Here is a 19,132-nt window from a genome sequence, read left to right as displayed (position 1 = left end):
ATTATGTTTAAAAAAACTGCCTTCATAGAGCATTGTATAATGATATAATACTGCACTCTCTCTGCTACCTTAGTATTATTTTAACTAAAAATAGCAATAATAGAACATCTGCATTTCCACTTTAGTAAACAAAAAGTGCCCTAAAATTATAAATTTATATAAAAAACTTTACCACAAATATTGGTGTCCAAGAAATATATAAATATTGATATAAAGGAGTTTATTAGAACAACTGCTGCATGAAATGAAGGTGCATATGGGTGCTTTTATAAATACTGGTGCAGATTCCTCAGCTTCTGTCAGATGCTCCAGATGGAACAGAAGAAGCTAGCAAAGGGAGGCAAGCCCATTTAATTTCAGGAATTCGAAAAGATATAGCAAAGCACACATGGGAGTGTTGTGTGTTTCACTTGCATGCTCTTCTATCCCAAAGAAACCAGCAGGGACCTCTAGTTAAAGATGTTTTAGACTGAATCCATCTAGCTAAAGGAGGCTTTAAAGCACTGAAATCCTGAAGTATCTATATGCAGATACACATGGGAAGAAAACCCTACCTTCAAATATGAGAAATAAAATTTTAAAAGAAACAGCAGTATCTTTTTATTTGGTGAGTTTCTGAAGCTGATTCAGGTCAGAACCTCCTTTGCAGAACTGCACTTGGCAGCAGATCTGACATTTCTTGTCTTCCTATTGGACAAGGAAAAACTGTAAATCATCCCACTGCTTTCCCACAGAATATTTTTTGCAACCCCACATTAGTGATACTAACTATGGAGACAGGTTAACCTTTGCCTTTAGTCAAGTCAGCTTTAAGTCTCCCACTTAAAATCTGAACCCTAACATCACCTACCTTGATGTTTGCTGTTTTGAAACCTACCTGCCTACTTGTTAGTTCAAAGGCAGGAATGGAAACTGGCTTAGAGACTTAGAATTTTGTTCTCTTTTTATTCAGAGAGCTGGAGTAAAACTGCATACAGAATTCTTCAACTTGCCAAACTGAGCTCTCCTAAGAAAAAAATTACTTTGAGCTACCAGAGTGATACTTTATGCAAACAAAAAGGAAAAAAAAACAACCCTAGGTTTGCCACATGTTTTGATAGCCCTCTGCTTGTTTCTTGTCCTTCTGCAATTCTTAAGCCCTGATTTCTTTCTTGTGTAAGCTGCAATTTATATGAGTTATCTTGCTCCAGCACTGTGTTTTAGAGAAACACAGCTGACATTGAAAGAGCAGGTGAAATCTTGAGAGTTGTGGATTGATAAACAGGGTAGGTCTGCCCAATTTGGTGTAATGTTTCTGTCATCAAGAGGAGACAGGGCACTCAGCACTGCATGCAAGCTTGTGCTTGCCAAGCCTCTGCCTAACTACACAATGAAGGTCTTGTCAAATACATATGGTCCAAGGAGGCTTGTGCAGTCCTGATTCTTAACAAATGGTTGAGTCAGAATTAGGTTTATAAATTGCCTTGTTTTCTGGGAGATAATGTGGAGAAGGAGTGGGCAAGAGAGAGAAACATCTGAAGCAAAGGGATGAAGAAAGCAGGGTGAGGATCCCAGCCAGCCCTGCAAACTACGGCAGGATCCCTCTGCAAATCTGCAGATTTATTACAGTCTCTTGTCACTGAATAATTTTAAAAGTCTGAAAAAAAAAATTGTTAACTTCAAATTAGAGGGAAATTATCTAGTGTTTATTGTTGCAAAGTTTTTTCAAAATTTTTGCAAGAGAGAAAAGAGAATGGGAGACCAAAACCAGTGTCCTCAAAGAAGACTTTGCTTTGACAATTGGTGGCAGAAGAGAAAAAATTGAGTGTAAGAGCGAAGTAGCTCAGAGGAGTTCCACAGTGTTGTATGCACAAATGGAAATTATCCTGGTGTGTAGGAAGGAGAAGAAAGTAGTAGAGGCAGCTTGATTAAGAGATGCTCAGTGACCTCATACACAAGAAACTGGTTTTGCAGGGTTGCTCTGTAAATCAGATCAACAAAATTATCTGAATTAAAAAGGAGCACAAGAAAGTCTTTGTCCTTCCCTCCCCCACTCTTTGTTTTTTGTTAGACTGAGTTGTTTCACTGACACAGCTGATGGTGTAGGCCTATGAACAACTGCTCCAGCACCACTCAAGGAGTTGGAACTGATGCTTGGAGGAGAGGATCTGCTGCCTTGGAGATGAGATGTTAAGCATATCTTCAGAAAGGTCATTACTCTTCAGTACAAATCTGAGATGGGAAAAGACTGGTTAGGCTGCAGTAATTTGAAAAAGCCTCTGAGGTGGAACAGATCATGACCTGCAGGTGCAGCAACAATATGACACTTGAAAAAGAAAAAAATAAGGCAAACGTTTGAGTTATGTAGAAACAGATGCAAATTCCAGCCTATCACACAACCTTCTCAATTGATTTAGGACTCACAGGGTGAATGTGGGGACTAGTAGTGGACATTATGTTACCAAAAAAAGAAAAACAGCTGAAGATAGTTCAGAAGAGAACAGGATAAATGTATGTTCAAAGCGGCCTGTAAGGAAAAAAAAAAATCAAATTATTCTTTTTAATAAACACTAAGAAGATACATGGTAGCTTCCAGCTCAGCAGCATCTTTTTATATACTCCTCAGGGATTAAATCTTTTGCCAATATCCTCAAGAAACAAGAGAAATAATATGGTGCTAAAACTACAAGATCTGAAGATCTAGTTTCTTGTCTCCAGCCATATTTATAACAAATGCAGGATGAGGCTGCCTGAGGAATGGCATGAAAGCATCTATCACTGGAGGTTTTAAAACAGGTTAGACAGGCTTCTGTTGAACAATTTAGATACCGTAGGTGCTTCCTGAGAAAAAGGGCCAGTGAGCAGGATTCATGAGGCTGCTTCCCATGTGACTTTGTGCAAGCCTCTGGAATTCAGGTGTGCAGCCTGGCCATGAAAAACACAGATAACTTGGCCTCACCGCTCCATGCAGCCATGGATGTTCCATACTGAAGTGTGTCTGCAGGGCCACTGGTTCTCCCTGCCGCAACAGGAACATCACATTTTGTGTTGTTCTGCTTCTGTTGTTGAGCAAAACATAAATGATTGCTGCAATTGTGGGGGAACAGTGTTTCGTTTTACTTCTAGGTCATTAAATTTCTCATCTTTATTAGTAACAGTCTTCTGACCACCTGTATTACCTGTGCTGAAATGCCTACAGCAGGAGCTCGTAACAAAGAGCCAGGCTCATCGTGGGACAGGATGTCTGCTCTGGGACCAAACAGTTGTGACCCAGAGTAGGACCAACAAGGTGTTCAGAGGGATGAAGCACCTCTCCTATGAGGAAAGGCTGAGAGGATTGGGATTGTTCAGCCTGGAAAAGTGAAGATTCCAGCATGACCTAATTGCAGCCTGGGCCAAGACTATTCAGAAGAGCATGTAGTGACAGGAAAAGAGGGAATGGGTGCAAATGGAAAGAGAGTAGGTTTAGACTGGCTATTAGGGGAAAACCCTTTACTGTAAGAGAGGTGAGGCTCTGGATCAGGTTGCTCAGTGGTGTTGTGGATGCCACATCCCTGAAGGGGTTCAATGCTGGATGAGGCTCTGAGCAACCTGGTCGAGTAAAAGGTGTCCTTGCCCATGGCAGGGGGCTGAAACGAGACGATCTTTAAGTCCCTTCCAACCCAAACCATCCCACGATTCTATGGTGGCCTCTCGCTATGAATGTCGCTGAGCTCCAGGCCTATCGGCCGTACCTTGGCACACCTCTCTCTCCTCCCGCACGGTGCGCAGCTCCCTCCGCGCCACCTCAGGTCGGGCACAGGCCGCTCCCGCCGCGCAAGGGCCGGGCGGGCACCGCCGCAGCCCGAGGGGGGCGCGGGGCGGGACGGGGCCGGAGGGGCGGAGCGGAGCGGGGCCGTAATGCCAGCGCTGCCCGGCGCCGCCGCCAGTAGGAGGGCTACTCGCCTTGCTCGCCCCATGGCGGCCACCAGTGGCACTATGACGGCCGGGGCCGGGCGGCTCTACGACATTGTGGTGTTCGGCGCCTCGGGCTTCACCGGACAGTTCGTGGTGGAGGAGGTGGCGCGGGCGGCGGCGGCGGCGGCGGCCGGCGAGGGGCAGTTGTGCGGCGGCCGCCTGCGCTGGGCCGTGGCCGGACGCAGCCGCGAGAAGCTGCGGGCGGTGCTGGAGCGGGCGGCAGAGCGGCTGGGTACGGGCCGCGGCCGGGGCGGGGGGCGCAGCGCCGCTGCCCGGGGAGGCCCAGCGGGTCGGGGGTGCGGGGAAGGACTGAGGAGCGAAGCGGGGCGAGCCCCGGCGCTGCGCCGGGGAGGAGGGGGCTCGTCCCGGGCGGAGCGGTGTCGGTGACGGCGGTCTCCGGTGCGCAGGGAAGGCGGCTCCCGGGGAGGAGGTCGGTGTGCTGCTCTGCGATGTGGACGACGCGGACTCGCTTGCCACCATGGCGAGGCAGACCCGGCTGGTGCTTAACTGCGTGGGCCCGGTGAGTGCGGGGATGCGGGCAGGGCGGTGTCCCCGCGGCCTTCTCCTCCTCCTCCTCCTCCTCCGGGGCCGCGCCTGGGCTGCGGGTGGCCGCGCAGAAACAGCGCAGCTCTTGGAACTCGAGCCCGGTGTTCCAAGTACAGACGCGTACTGCAGTGGCTGGAGGATGTCCCACCGCCATCGCAGGTGGTGCGGTTCAGGACAGGTCTCCGCATTGAAATACAGCCGTGTTGGTTTTCAGTCTTTCACAGGCAGCCTAAGATACTGGTGGTAAAGACTGGCCCAGCGTTTTGGGTTGGGCCAAAATATCAGCGGTGCTGGGGTTAAACATGGAGCTGGAAAAGGGGCCCACGGGCTTGCTGCCAGAAGCACTTGGCCCTTTTAAAACTTACAGTGGCAGAATTTGCAGCGCATTCAGAGAGCATCAAAGTGTGCGAGGTGGAAGTTGTGTAATGGGCATCTCTTTGAAATTCAGAGTTTTTAAAGAGAATATGTCGAGTGCATAAAGTGTAAAGTGAAATTAGTGGCAGTATTCAGTTGGTCTTGGTGATCTGATTTTATGACATTAGTCAGGTGCAGTACTATGCAGCAAGCTCCATTATCAGCAGTGAAGTTTATGTTTTCTTCTCCCCACAGTCCCAATAAATAGAAGTGTTGTTGCATTTTAGCCCCACTTAGAAAAATCGATAGCTGAGGTTCACTTTTATTGCAGAGATGTACTTTAGGTAAAGCACACTGGGTGAGATGTTGTGTGTGGGTTTTCTTTTGTTACATCTGGTGTTCTTTCCTTCTATAGTATAGATTCTTTGGAGAACCTGTGGTAGAAGCTTGTGTTGAAAATGGTGCAAGCTGCATTGACATTAGTGGAGAGCCCCAGGTATGTGATAGTAAAAAAACACTACCTTATATAATCAAGGCTCTGCAAAAGGAGTGTTTGTTTAATATGCTTCATGCTTCTGCTAATGTTTCTGGACATGACAACAAATTCTGACTCCAGATCTATGATTTTAAGATGCAGTAATTATTTTAAAGTACACTATACTTAGTTGTATAGTTTTCTTGCTTTTAAGATAGGAGCCTCTTTGGTTCCCTGTAGAAGTCCCAAATTGCTGAATTCTGCTTCGAGACTCTGTTGTGATTCTGCATAGGAATTTTGTACTTCTTTTCTCACTGCTGTGAAACTTTCATATTACTGACCGGGAGGCATATGTATTTGTCAAAGATACTTGTAAGTGGTTTAAAGCATGGAAGGTGCTATGATGTGACAGTGAAGCACTGATGGCTAGTATTGGGTATGGCTAAGAATGAACTTCAACTTAAAATATTTGTTCTGGCTGTGTTTCAGTTTCTGGAAGGAATGTACCTGAAATACAATGAAAAAGCTGCAGAAAAGGGAGTGTATATCGTTGGAAGCTGTGGCTTTGACTCCATACCAGCGGATATGGGAGTACTGTACACTAAAGACAAGTTGAAAGGTGACTGGAATAAGTGCATTTTTATGGTGAAAAGGGAATGCAGATTATGCTGTCATCCCATTTCCTAAAGCAGCAGTAGTCCTGTGGAAACTCTGTCAGTGTCTCTTTTTTCCTGCCTTTACCAGGTAACCAGTCTCAACCAAATGTGTTAGAAATTTAAAGTCACATTCCCATTGGATGGGTCACTGGGTAGGGGAGGGATTCATGGTCATGTTGCTCACTGACAGGGCCCTGTGATGAGCCCAGTTGTTCAGAGCATGGTGCTAATAACACCGAGGTTGTGGGTTCCATCCCCATGTGGGGCCATTCACTTAAGGGTCGGGCTCGATGATGCTCGTGGATCTCCTCCAACTCGGAATATTCTGTGAATCTGAGAGGGCAGAATGTTTGGCTGTGAGCAGCAGACTGCTCCGCCAATGTGTGGATGTCCCTAGGCAGCTTCAGCACCCTGCCTCTTGTGCAGTGAGAATCTTGTAGGGAAGAGACAGTGGGAAGGGCTCCACAGATTAGGGGGAAATCAGGTTTCCCAAGTTTCCTTTTTCAACTACAAGCTCTGAGAAGCTGTTGTGTGAGTCTAAGTAGCAGGACAGTGCCATGCAGTGCTTTTTACTTTAATAGCAGCTAGAGGGTAACTGAAAGAGAAGTATATTTAAGAAAATACGTGAGAGGATTTAATTCTATGTAAATAGTATTTGATCCTGATCCCAGATGAGGATACTCTATTCATCAGGTCTGACTTTCAGTTGGGAGGGCCTATAAGAGTATCCAAATGTTTTGCTTTTATGGACTATTAAAAAGGCTGCTAAATGGGATTGGTTTACATTGGAATCAGCATTCAGTTGAAGAAACCTCAATTCAGATCTGACTGGAGGAGAAACAAGGCATGGAAATGAGTATCTGAATGTTCATGAGGTTGTAATTTGATGTTTGATACTTGTTTTGAATAAAGATGTCTTTTATCTCGTCCTATTTTGACTTTATGGCATTACCCCTGTCTATCCAGTTGCTTGCTATATTGAAATTTATCCATACAAATACAGTTTTCCAATCTCAGAGCTAAGCAAAGCAAAACAAATCAGAATTTGGAGGTAAGGTGTTGTTCTGCTGTTCATCGAACTAAGCTTTCTTTGCAAAACACTATTTTAAGCTATGCTGAAATTAAATATTTCGGGATATTTTGTGTGTTTTGGGGGGGAGGGGGTTGAGGGTTGTTTTGTTTCAGTGGTGGGTATTTTTTTATTTTGGGTGCACCAAAATTTTTATGTTCATGTTAGCTTTCTCATCATCCTTTATTTTGAAACTTGGAGGAAAACTAAATGTGCTTTTTAATATTACTTTCCTATTTTTTTCAAAGGAATTTTTTTACATTAACTAGATAAGAGAAATGGAAAAAATTAATAGAGATAATACTAGTGACTTGTATTGAATTAATTTACACAAGAAATGTAATATTTGCTAACTCAAATAGCTGTGTGTCTTAATGTTATATTATTTTGCTTTGAGAGAAGGATGTAACTCTGCTTTTTCAGCTGATGATGTCAGCAGCCTGCTGGTTTGAGTCTACCAGAGTGTTCTCTATCTTTGCAGAGTAATGACTGTGTGCCAAATAATGTCTTTCCTTCCCTTACAGGTACCTTAACTGCTGTTGAGAGTTTCCTGTCAGTGAAATCTGGGCCTGAGGTTAGTTGGTCTCTACCTTCCTGAAACTCAGGAGTATTTGTGATAGCATCACCATAGCCCATCAGAATAAACTGTTGCTACATTAAGTCAGACCAAGGAGCAAGCTGGCAGGTCTTTGATGATAAGTCTAAGAACTTCATTCTTTAGGAGCTACTAAAAGCATCCTAAGCAAACACCCTTTTGTAAGGTATGTTTGCAGGGCTGTCTACCTACACTTTGCTCTGGTAAACTGTTCCAGGAATTATTTTGCTTTTGCAGAGATGTGGGAAGGATTCTTACACAAGTGAAACTGCAACTGGTCCACAGTGTATTGCTAGTAGTCCTAGTTTTAGGCTGTTTGGGTTTTTTGTGTGTTGGTGGAGGGAGAGTTGTTTCAATGTACTTCAATGCATGTAATGACAATACCTCTATGTAGTAATTGTAATAATGTATAATATAGGTAATAATTCTAATGTTGTTGTTAAAACAATGCAACAATGATCCAAGCCAATCTCGATGCCCAGCAACCAAACACTACTGCTCCTGGCATGAGCACCTACATTGCCTTACAAACCATTTTTGTTCTTAAAAACATCTGGAGGAGTGGAGGAAGCCCATGGAATGGGCTGAATGGGAGAGTAGAGTATCTGTCTGTTAAGGAATGGGGGATACTTAAGGGGAATATATAAATATATATGTTGGGTATGAAAACATATGTTTAAATATATAGCATAAATTCAAAGTGTTGGTAAGAAGGGATTTTGATAATGAGAATTAACTACACTGAGCTGGTTAGAAGAGCTACAGATATATTCAGGACCCACAGAATTTAATGTATGTTGCAGATCATGTGGAAGGAGGGGTGGAGATTGTGTCAGGTCTGGCTGATCTGGAGTTCACTTCCCCACAGCAGCCCTCACAGTGCTGTGCTTTGTGTGGCAGCTACAAAAGTGTCAGTAACACAGCAGTGTTCTGGCTGCTGCTGAGCAGTGTTGGCACAGCACTGAGGCTGTCTCTGCAGCATTCCCGCCCCTCACCTCATAGGCTGGGGTGGACAAGATCCTGGGAGGGAACAGAGCCCAGAGAGCTGCCCCAGACTGACCAAAGGGATATTCCATACTGTGTGTGAGTTCTGCTCAGCAAGAAAGGCTAAGGGAAAGGAGGAGAAGCGTGGGGGTATGGGGGTGGGGAGGCCTTTGTTACTACTACACCTCTGCTTCCATGTGCAGCTTTTGCTTTATTAAATTGTCTTTATCTTGACACACAAGGGATTTTTCCATCTTATTTTCTCCTCTCCCTATCTTAGCTAGGAGGAGGAGCATTATAGAGTGTCTTGGTGAGCCAGGGTCATCCCACACCATTTCAATATACTATCATCATAACATTTATATGTAGTAATTGTAATACATGTAGTGATTCTAATATAATTATTTAAATAATCCATGAGACCTTTAAATACCAAACTAATTACTGTTTCATGCTATGCCACAAGGGTGTTGGTGTACATGATGGGACCTGGAAGTCAGCTGTCTATGGCCTTGCAGATGAAGACAACCTGAAGAGGCTTCGAAAACAGATAGGATATGCCCCTGTTCCAGTAGTTGGTGCAAAGCTTAAAAAAAGGTATAAGCATAAGATGTGGAATATGTGGTCTCCTAAAAGTTCCAGTATTTATGATACAGATTTCTACAGTATTAAATATTAAAAAGATGCATTTAGGACTTTAGTATAGTATGAACACAGATGCTTATCCAGTAGAATTGAAGATAAACTCAGTTTTACTGATTTGTTCATATCTTACTGAAAAGAGAACATGTCCCAGCATTTACTGGGTCTCAAAATTAGCACATTCTAAAGGGCTTTCAAATGCCATGGGAAACTTTTGATTTCAGAATTGATTAGTAGAATGGAGGGAAAAAATAAAAAGGCTATTATATTGATTATTAAATTAATCCTTGATACAGTGCATACAGTGAATTATATTTAGTGATATATATGTTTTGAATTTTGAATGAGGCAGGGATATATTTAGAATTGCTTGCATTCAGTGAAAAGAGATAATGCCACAAAAATTCATGAGAGCAAACTGGTAATGGTAAGGCCATTATGGTCAGTTTCTTTCAGTTTGTGTGAAGATTGGAACATTTTTTTTCTGACTTAATTTTCTTTTTCATTTGCAGAGGATTTTTGTTTTACAGTCCAGAGTTCAAGGAGTACTGCCTTACATTCATGGGATCTGATGGTTCTGTTGTGAAAAGGACTCAGCGTTATTTGCACACTGAGTTGCAGCAAACACCTGTAAGTTACTGTTATCTGTAAACTGAGTCTTCCATGTGCATTGGCCTGTTTCATGCTACTTGAGACTGTGGCTGATCAGCCTGCCTTTGGCTGTTAACACAATAGTTACAAGATTGTCTTGTCAGGTTCTCCTGGGTGGTATGTATTTGTAGGGAATAGAAACCTTGAGTCACAGAAATATTTGAAAGGTAGCCTTCATGATAAATGTATTAAATTCTGTTTCTGTGCAGAGACTTTCCTTGTTCTATCAGCAGAGCTTCTAAAAGCATCATAATTGTCATAAACGGTAGCTATAGCCAGCTCAGGATAGTGTAGTAAATATTCTGATAAAGAATTCATATGCTGCATTTATATCTTAAGATTTCTTTGATGCTTGGGTCTCCAGTGTGCAGAGTAAAAGCAGTGTGAAGTAATGGTGATGGAAAAGATGATTAATTTTTGTTTTCCTTAATTTCCTGAGAGGACATGAGCACCAACAATCTGTGTTACTGCTGTGCAGAATCACAGGCATCACTAACGTGATGTGGGTGAGATGGTGCTTTAAAAATATGCTTGGAAGCTACAAATGAGAAAGGCTTGCCATTGCTGTTTCAGTTTCTCTTTAAGAAAAACACAAAGGAAGGTCTAGGAAAGAAAGCTGAATTTTGATACCAAAACACATCTTTCTGTAAAGTTTTCTGTTCTTGTTTACCATGTCTGCTCCCTCTTCACTCTGTAGTTACATTGTCTTCCCAGAATGAATGAGAAAGTGAAGCATTCTTCAAACAGTTCCTTAGAACTAAGACAATTGTTCAAGGCCCTATTTACACTGATATATGTTGTATGAAACAACTGAATCTTGCTTAGGGGGTAGATTGATTTATAAAAATCATTTGATGAAAAAAAGCAATGTAAATCCCGTCACTGAAAATACATTCTTGCTTCAGGTCCAGTATGGCGCTTATGTGACTATAGGTGGTCTTGGCTCTGTTATCAAGCTGATGTTTATGGGCATGTTATTTCTTCTTCTGGTGAAGTTTAACTTTGGAAGGAAACTTCTGACGAAAGTAAGTTTTTAAAACAGAAGACAACTTAGTGTTTGGAGATATCTTTTTTTTTTCCCCCTCTAATTTACTGTTGGTCTTTTTTTTGTCTTCTTTTTTTCTCTCCTCTACAGTACCCGGAATTTTTCTCTGCTGGACGCTTCACAAAGAAAGGACCAACCCAGAAGCAGGTGACTGACTGTTTCCTACCACAGTTACAGAATACATTTGTTTTATATAGGGGGAATAGAAATTCAGAGTCAACTGCTTAGCCTCAAAGAAATAATTTCTAAATGAATCACAGAATGTTCTGAGTTAGAAGGAACCCACAAGGATCATCAAAGTCCCAGTTCCTGGCCCTGCACAGGACACCCCAAGAGTCACACCATGTCCCTGAGAGTGTTGTCCAGGAGCTTTTTGAAATCTGTCAGGCTGGTGCTGTGACCACTTTCCTGGGGAGCCTGTTCCATTGCCCAACCATCCTCTGGGTGAAGAATCTTTTCCTTATATCCACCCTAACCCTCCCCTGACACAACTTCAGGCCATTTCTTTTGGTTCTGTCACTGGGCACCACAGAGAAGACATCAGTGCCTGCCCTTCCTCTTCCTCCCACAAGGAAGCTCTAACTGCAATGAGATCTTCCCTCAGTCTCCTCCTCTCCAGGCTGAACAGACCAAGTGACCTCAGCTGCCCCTCATACAGCTTCCCTACTAGGCCCAAACACATGTTGTGTGTGCCTGTTCAGATAGTTATTGCGTATTTAAATAATGCCTTTTGGTCTTAAACATCAAAGCAGGTGTAACTCCAATGAGGAATAAATGGATAATGTTGCTGGGCCTGATGTATTCCCGTGGATGGCTCAGAGCACTCTGTCAAAGATGATGACCAAGGGAGACTGATTAGCAAAAATCCAGGACTTAAAGTACTGAGAGAACAAACAGACTTCAGTACAAGGACAGTGCCAACAAAGTGGAAGCAATTAAAAATTTAGACTATACCTTTTAAGCAGTAATTCAAAATAACTCCTCTCATGTTTAAATAGATTACAGTGTTTGGCAGGATTCTATATATAGAATTTGGATACTTATATCTACTACTTGTGCTTTTCTGGTAGCAACCAGTTTCTCTTTCGGTGACTATGCTTTTCTTGTCCACTGCAGATGGATGGAACCTCTTTTACAATGACTTTTTTTGGTGAGGGTTATAGTGAGGGACAAGATCCCCAGAATGGCAAACCAAATGTGAAGATCTGCACTGAAGTGAAAGGACCAGGTATGTGTTAGTAGCAGCTGACTGTTACTGCCTACCATTCCCTGCTCTAAAATATATTAATGATTGCACTGCTTTTCCTTTCACCCTTGAGAAGCACTTGCAGCATGAACAAAGCCAACAACCTTTACAGTGTATTAATTTGGATGCTAGAATTCATTGTGACCTGGTTTTTGAAATAGCCAGTTCACTTGCATTCTTGTCATTCTCTTTCCTCTGACTTTTCTTGGTTTAATTTTCATTTATGCAGAGAAGACCTATTGAAGGAAGAGGGCTTTAGGGATAGTTTTTAGTTGTTACAGCCTAGACTACTCAGTACTTTGTTTATTTCCAGTTCCCTGAGAGAACTTAAACAGGTCTGGTGTGGTATAATTTCTAACTATCACATACTTTTGTTCTGGTCATTCCTTGAGGGGAGATAATACCTGAAGTTTGGAGAGAGCAAGAATGTATATTCAGAAAGGAGTTATTGTAGCATAGCTTCTTTAAATAATAGAGATGTGGCAGAATGCAAGTCTTTCATGGTAAAATTCTGAATTTAAGCACAGGATGGGGAAAGCTCTTGCTGTGTCAGAGAGCCCTCTGAGCACCATGATATGGTCACTCACAGTTGCATGGTCAGATGCCATTATGTGAAGCAGTATTTTTCTGGATTAGATCTTAAGGATTTCGCCTGCTTCTTGCTCTGGTTACTAGGTAAAAAAAGCTGTTCTTAAATGGGAAAAAGCTGTTTCATTGCCAAAGACATTATTCTTCAGAATGCTGTAGGGAAGAGCAGAATTACATTCTACATTTCAACACACTGTATTTCACTGGGGGGTTTTGCTTTGGTTTATTTTTTTTGTCAGAGCCTGGGTATATTGCTACACCAATTGCAATGGTTCAAGCAGGTCTGTCTCTTCTGGAAGATGCAGCTTCTCTGCCTAAACGGTAAGTACCTTCCCATGCTGAGCAGCTTGCTCTCCCTTAAAGCTACTGTGTGCAAATGTTTCTCTTTGAAAATACAGTTAATCAATCCTGTGGATTTGTGTTACCTCACCTAACTGGCTGATTTAAAGCCACTTTCTCTTCACCAGCCCACCAGTTTGAACAGATGGTAGTCATAGGCTTTTAGTCAGGCCTTTGCATCAGTGTCTTTATGTTTAGTTAATAAAGTGGTTTTCTATAGTGCTTTCTGGATGCAGAAATTAACCTATGGGTATAATCACCCTGCCAAATTCCTAACCCATTCTCTTCTCAGATAAAGCGGCTTTTTCTTTCTTAGGCAGGCAGGGAAGTGCATCTCTAGCTTCAGAGAAAGGTGTCCCTCAATCACTGTGCCACTAATGTTTTTCCTTTTTGATTTTCACTAACAGGGGTGGTGTATATTCTCCAGGAGCCGCCTTCTCCAAAACAAAACTGATCGATCGCCTCAACAAGCGTGGTGTTGAGTTCTCTGTTATTAGCAAGCCTGAAGTCTGAAGTCAAAATGTAACTGTATGAACTAACACCTTTCCTGGGTCTAACTCTAATAAAACTCATTTGGCTGCAAGGGCCTAATCATAAAACAGTTTCACTGTGCTATTGTTTGCAGCAGAAACAGAAGAAAAAAGAATTAAAAGCTATAATAGGTTTTGCTATAGTGAGCAAACCACTAAAGGGTGGGTATTGAGTGTTAATTCACCAACATATTAAATTGTTAACTTCTTGGGTACTAATTCTGGAATTTTAATCTCCTTCATCTAAGTTCCTACTTCATGGACCCACTATAGCATCTGCTTCACAAGTAACCATAGCTGCCTTGCTTTGCCCCATTCTGCAACTATGTAAAGCAGGCAGCCTGGGAACACAAGTGCCTTAGCAGACGGAGCTACTAGTTACCCTTCATGTGTGCTTGGTATATGTCTTAATTAACATCTTCAATTAATCTTTCCTTTATTTAATAATTGTTCTTAGTGCAGATCTATCTACTTTCTGTAGTTAGGTAAGTAGTCATGAACTGTATTGTGCTTTTGCTTCTGTAGAGAAGGAGGCTTGTTCTGTTGATTGTTTTTGGAATCTGACCTGATGTGATCCAGGTTCTGGGTGCACTGGCATGTTTCACACTACTCGCTACTGTGGTTGATGAGCCTGGTTTTTGCCGTTACTATAAGAATTATGAGAGTGTCTTGTCCTGCTGTCTGATTTCTGGGTTTGTATTTGTGGGCAATGGAAGAATTGAGTCACAGGAATATTTGAAAGGCAGCCTTCATGATTTTCAGGAGTTTGAATACATTAAATTTTGTTTCTGTGTAGAGGCTTTTTTTTGTTCTATCAGTAGAACTTGTAAAAACAATGAAAATTACTCTGAAATACATAAAGGTCATGGAAGTCTCTATCTCCCTCAGCTGCATCACCTTCCCCTTTAGTATTCTGAGGCAAATCACTTACAAATTGATGCTTTATAGTATCATAGCTGTATTAAGAATGCTTTATGGATGTAGTTCACTATAAGGTGGTGTTTTAGGTGCTGCTTCTCAAGTTTATGCTGTCACCGCACTGTCTTCAATAACCTAAAGTTAAAAGATATCTGTCAATGATTTATTCAGTACAGACTAATTTCACTCTGAGCTAGATGAAAACACTGAAATGCTGCTTTTCCTTTCTGCTCACCCCTGAATGTGAAACATACGTACCTACTCTGTACTAGTTTACAGCTGAGAGTTTGTGTTTGAGGCACAGGGATCAGTTCAGTCCCTGTGTGCATATCTGTTTCTGATATATCTGTTCAGAACTGACCATTTGCCCTCCAACAGGGTGAAATACAATTGGGTCCCCAATAAACAAAAAACTTCAGTCATGACAACAGAAAGTTAATTTTTCAAATTTCCTGAAGAAACAAGAATATACCATCTTGTTCTCTACAATGTTCTCTTCTATCCCAGTAATTTTTGCAGTTTCTGCACTGCTCTTTTAAAAGGCACACAACCATTACTCCACATGGCAGCATTTTCAATTACTGTATTCCAGATGCCAGCCAACAGAGCAACAGCCACAGCTTATTTCTGCACTAATTAATCAATCTGCACACAAGACAGAAGGACTGTAAAGTGCTGTAAAAATACATCTCTTCATGTAGCACTGTTCAGGTCTTCCTGGGTCAGAAATGTCTTACAATATTGAAAGAGTTAGAGGGATGAAGCTAGTTCAGTAGTATAGATGATATTTCATAACAAGAAAAAGGTTATAACTGAGGGAGATGGCAATGATTTCATTTGGGTAAGCAAAAGCAAAAAGCCCATATCAGGTGTTACTGCCTTGCATGGTAACAGTTTGATGCCAGTGACTGGAAATACAGTTTAACACAAACAACTGATAAGCAAAACTACTGCTTATCATGCTGAGAGTCATCACTGAATATGACAGAGACTGACATCACTGACATTGCTTAGTTGTCATTCATTTGACTGGATTAAGAGTCTGAAGCATGCAGTTCTTGGTTGTAAAAGTGGAAGTCAAACTACACAAAGCTATTCAGCACTTAAATACTGTTATGGTTAAGCCACAAATTGCAACTTTAAGCTGCTAAGTATAGATTGAAAAGTTCAGGTTCAACTTGTTTTGTTCCATGTAATAAAAACAAGTGTATTTCTCAAAGCTGTGGGACAAGGTGAACACTGCAATTAATTGAAAACTAAACTTTCCTTCTGTTCCTATTTCACTGCTTTGAAAAGGACTGTGCATAGCATAACTACGTGCATGCTAAAAATATCTCACAATTTGAATCCAGGGATTTAATCTTAAACAAAGCTCACAAGCTTTTGGTTTGGTTGGCTGCTACTGACTTTTTAAAATACAAACCTTGACCACAAGAGGAGTTTCCAGTAAATTCAATTCTGATGCCCTTCGCAGATTCTTTTGGGAGCTGGAGCGATGTGTATTTGATCTCAGGGGGCTGGATGTCACAGAAGAAGTAGAAGCCCTGCACGGAGACTGCCGGCTCTCCTCTTGTGCCACAGTGCAGGAAGAAACAGGACGAACCACCAAATCCAGCAACCTGTTAAAATACACATTTTAAACTAGGAACACCAATAAATAAATGAAACAAAGCATGCCGTGATCATCTCAGATACTGCAGAACAAAAACATTCAGTGAACAAGAAATACAGATGAACCCTCAGTGCTGGGATGACATATCAGGCCCACATGAAAGTGTCAGGCACTTTTTGTCTATCAAAGTCTGTACACCAACAGCTTGGTGGCAGTCAAAGCTTTAGTTTCAGCTGTCTTAAACTCTGTAAGCACATGTCCCATAATGTAAATACATGTATTTGCATAACTAAGATTATCATAGCAGAAAAATATGTTTCTCCAAGTATTACTTAGGATGAATTGTGTCTCAAATGTTACATGTTTTATGTGCAAAAAAGCAAAGCAAAGCTGTATTCATATGTACCTTCTCACCAAGACACTAACATAATTCAAACAAATTTCTCTTGTCCTTTTTCTCTCCCCTCAAAAACACAGAACAAGGCTAAACTTTGTGAAAAAGCTACTTACTTATAATATTCTGAGAAACTGGTTTTCTTGTTTCCTAGCCATGCTTCTTTAAGTCTGGACAGTACTTTAGCAATGAAACTTGTTCCTGTATGTACATTTCCTGCATTAGTTTGCCTTGTTGCTGTGGATAAAGGCTTTGGCCTTGGGACTGTAAAACAAGAGGGAAGAGTATCAGCCTTGTGTAATCCAAGTGATGGCCAGCTGCACATCGTGTTTCCCTTCTCTAAAATTACCTTCTCTTAAGACCGACAAAGGCAAACGGTACGGCTTGGCTCGCTCTACTGCCAGCTTCCTTTGAACTGTGGGAAGGATCTTGCCATATTGGTCTAACAGAGAATTTCTGGCAACTGCTCTCTCTCTCAAGCGAGGATCACGATCATTCTGACAAAGGAAACGTGTAAAGCAAGAAGTTCACAATTTACCAGAAGTTCACTGCACACAACTATCTGCTCTTTCTAACTAGGGACTAAATTTGCTCTATAGACAAAGGAGAACAAATCCACTGCATAGAGCCACAGCAAGCTCCACCCAGGGGCAAACACCAGTTTCACCTGGCAGTTTTGCATAAGTGCAAGGAAGACTGGAATAAAAGTAGAACATAAAACTCCTATATAAAAGGACTCCAGCACTTTTCAGGGCCTTATTCTTACATACTTTCAAAACCAACACAATCAGATCCCTAAGAGAAGTTCACATAACACAAAATCTAACTTGGGTATTTTGAGAAACATAGCTTAGAATTTATGCCATAAAATTGGTAGCATGAAACTACTGGAATCAGAGAGCTTGCACTATAATTTGAGAAAATAAAAAACCCAAAACCACAACAAAACCCCACTACATGTATTCTACCTGTCGAGCATCCAGGCTGCTCTCAGGTAAAAGCAAAATACAAGACATGACATACAACATACTCTACTCCACAGAAAAAAGTGACGTGGATAATTTCTGCAGTCTAAACCATATATAACAGATCTGAGGATGAAAAGGTGGGATGGTCGAAAATATACCTATTTTTTCCTCAGATGCAAACAAACTTTCAGTGGAGTAACATTTAATTCATAACTTCATGCAGCAGTTTGCAGTAGTAAAATTGCTTCAGCCAGCTTTTAGGTTCAGCTGTAACTTGACATGTAGGATCTTATTCCTAGTCTTTCAAAGAATGGTGTAAAAGACCAAGCAGGATTTTTCTTGAGGGCTATCAAAAGTGATCAGTCGGACAGACACAAACACCAGGATGTCTACCCTTACCGTCAGACTGGCCTTCATGGACTGATTCAGCTGGAGTGCAGGGATGTAGTTGGCACGCTGCAGATGGTGGACTAAGAGGAATTCACGGTTCTGAACACCAGATTTGGCCTGTAAAAACTTCTCCAAACACTCCTGTGAGAAATAACACATTTCATGCATCTATTACGATTCTGCCTCTTCTCTTGCCAAAGAGAAAATTAAGACCTTTTTTGTTTCTTCTCCAAACTCACTTTCTCTGTGTCTGTGAAGGGCAGCTTCAGCAAATCCTCCATGAGCCCCATCTCCTGACAGATTTCATACATGTGCTTTAGCAGCTCTTCTATGTTTAACTTCGTGGTGTGCTGCTGCAGCAGACTCCAAGCCTCCACCATGCACCTGCAGTTCAGGTTTTGGACATGGAAAGGAATGGGAACACTGGAGCCAGAGAGATGCCCCACAGTGATGCTATTCCTTCAGAGATCAAAGGAAATGGACGGGAGCCCCATTTGGATCATCACACCTCCACATTTCCCAATATCTGAGTGCCAAAACAATGGGAGACTCCCTTACCTGTTGGACAACAACACGGTGAGGAACAGCCGCACTTCACTGCTGCTGGACATCGACGGCTTCATCATCTGGATGTACCTGAGGGCTCGCCTGTGCTCTCCCTGGCACATGAGGGACTGAATTATCCGCATGTGCTGCCATGACACTGTCTTGATTGTAGCCGGATGGAAGAGCAGGGCCAGGGAATTCTGGACAAGTTGAGAGCAGCTGAATTACCACAGAAACTCACACCCATGCAAACAAACACAGACAAAACTTCCTGCAGCAAGGCTGGATGTGGGTTAGACAAACTTTGATGTCTCACTAACAAAGCACTCGATCCAAGGCGTATCAGGAAAAATTCTTCAGTATTTGCAGGAAAAAAAAATCAGCCACCCTGAACTAAGTGAATGTTTTAGGAGGAGCAATTCAGATTTTGCTAAGTTCACAAAACTCTGTGTACAGACATCGCTTTTAATAAACACATTACTAGAGAACTTACGCTATAAAATAAATTGCTTGTATGGACACAGCAACAAGAACAACATTCAGTATCAGGAAGAAGAGCTATTAGGTCGAAAAGTCACCTTTCAACTACAGTCTTTTGTCTCAAATCTTCCTGCTACCATCACAGTTTCCACGCTTCAAGTACCCAAA

General features: G+C 42.0%; 2 protein-coding genes across 3 annotated transcripts; one reads left to right on the top strand and one right to left on the bottom strand.

Moving 5' to 3' along the window:
- Positions 1-3,901: 3,901 nt before the first annotated feature.
- SCCPDH (saccharopine dehydrogenase (putative)) lies at positions 3,902-14,449 on the top strand. The gene is made up of 12 exons (XM_015623114.3): positions 3,902-4,168; positions 4,344-4,456; positions 5,252-5,332; positions 5,801-5,930; positions 7,561-7,610; positions 9,082-9,212; positions 9,770-9,887; positions 10,814-10,933; positions 11,044-11,100; positions 12,070-12,181; positions 13,027-13,108; positions 13,534-14,449. Exons 1-12 carry the CDS (start codon positions 3,937-3,939, stop codon positions 13,637-13,639), a joined length of 1,332 nt encoding a protein of 443 aa, XP_015478600.1. The 5' UTR covers positions 3,902-3,936; the 3' UTR covers positions 13,640-14,449.
- AHCTF1 (AT-hook containing transcription factor 1) lies at positions 14,128-18,832 on the bottom strand. 2 transcript variants are annotated; one of them, XM_019006178.2, is made up of 7 exons: positions 18,497-18,832; positions 18,178-18,397; positions 17,948-18,079; positions 16,930-17,077; positions 16,697-16,844; positions 15,998-16,193; positions 14,128-14,709 (listed from the first exon to the last, which is right to left on the bottom strand). In XM_019006178.2, exons 1-7 carry the CDS (start codon positions 18,625-18,627, stop codon positions 14,680-14,682), a joined length of 1,005 nt encoding a protein of 334 aa, XP_018861723.1. In that variant the 5' UTR covers positions 18,628-18,832; the 3' UTR covers positions 14,128-14,679. The 2 variants fall into 2 exon arrangements, with proteins under 2 accessions (XP_018861723.1, XP_015478602.1); XM_015623116.2 differs by having other exon boundaries at positions 18,178-18,322; positions 18,497-18,828.
- Between the last annotated feature and the right edge of the window lie 300 nt (positions 18,833-19,132).

This window comes from Parus major, chromosome 3, assembly GCF_001522545.3.
Source record: "Parus major isolate Abel chromosome 3, Parus_major1.1, whole genome shotgun sequence".
NCBI classification, from domain to species: Eukaryota; Metazoa; Chordata; class Aves; order Passeriformes; family Paridae; genus Parus; species Parus major.
Note: the sequence above shows the minus strand (reverse complement) of the source record. Positions and strands in the feature narration are given on the sequence as shown.

Coding starts and splice junctions, on each gene's coding strand:
- SCCPDH (XM_015623114.3), top strand. CDS start 3,937: ATGGCGGCCACCAGTGGCACTATGACGGCCGGGGCCGGGCGGCTCTAC. Junction 9,888..10,813: donor CTGAGTTGCAGCAAACACCT/GTAAGTTACTGT, acceptor TTCTTGCTTCAG/GTCCAGTATGGCGCTTATGT. Junction 12,182..13,026: donor CACTGAAGTGAAAGGACCAG/GTATGTGTTAGT, acceptor TTTTTTTGTCAG/AGCCTGGGTATATTGCTACA.
- AHCTF1 (XM_019006178.2), bottom strand. CDS start 18,627: ATGCGGATAATTCAGTCCCTCATGTGCCAGGGAGAGCACAGGCGAGCC. Junction 17,078..17,947: donor CCATGAAGGCCAGTCTGACG/GTAAGGGTAGAC, acceptor TTCCTTTGTCAG/AATGATCGTGATCCTCGCTT. Junction 14,710..15,997: donor AAACTCCTCTTGTGGTCAAG/GTTTGTATTTTA, acceptor TTTTAACTTTAG/GTTATTGAAGACAGTGCGGT.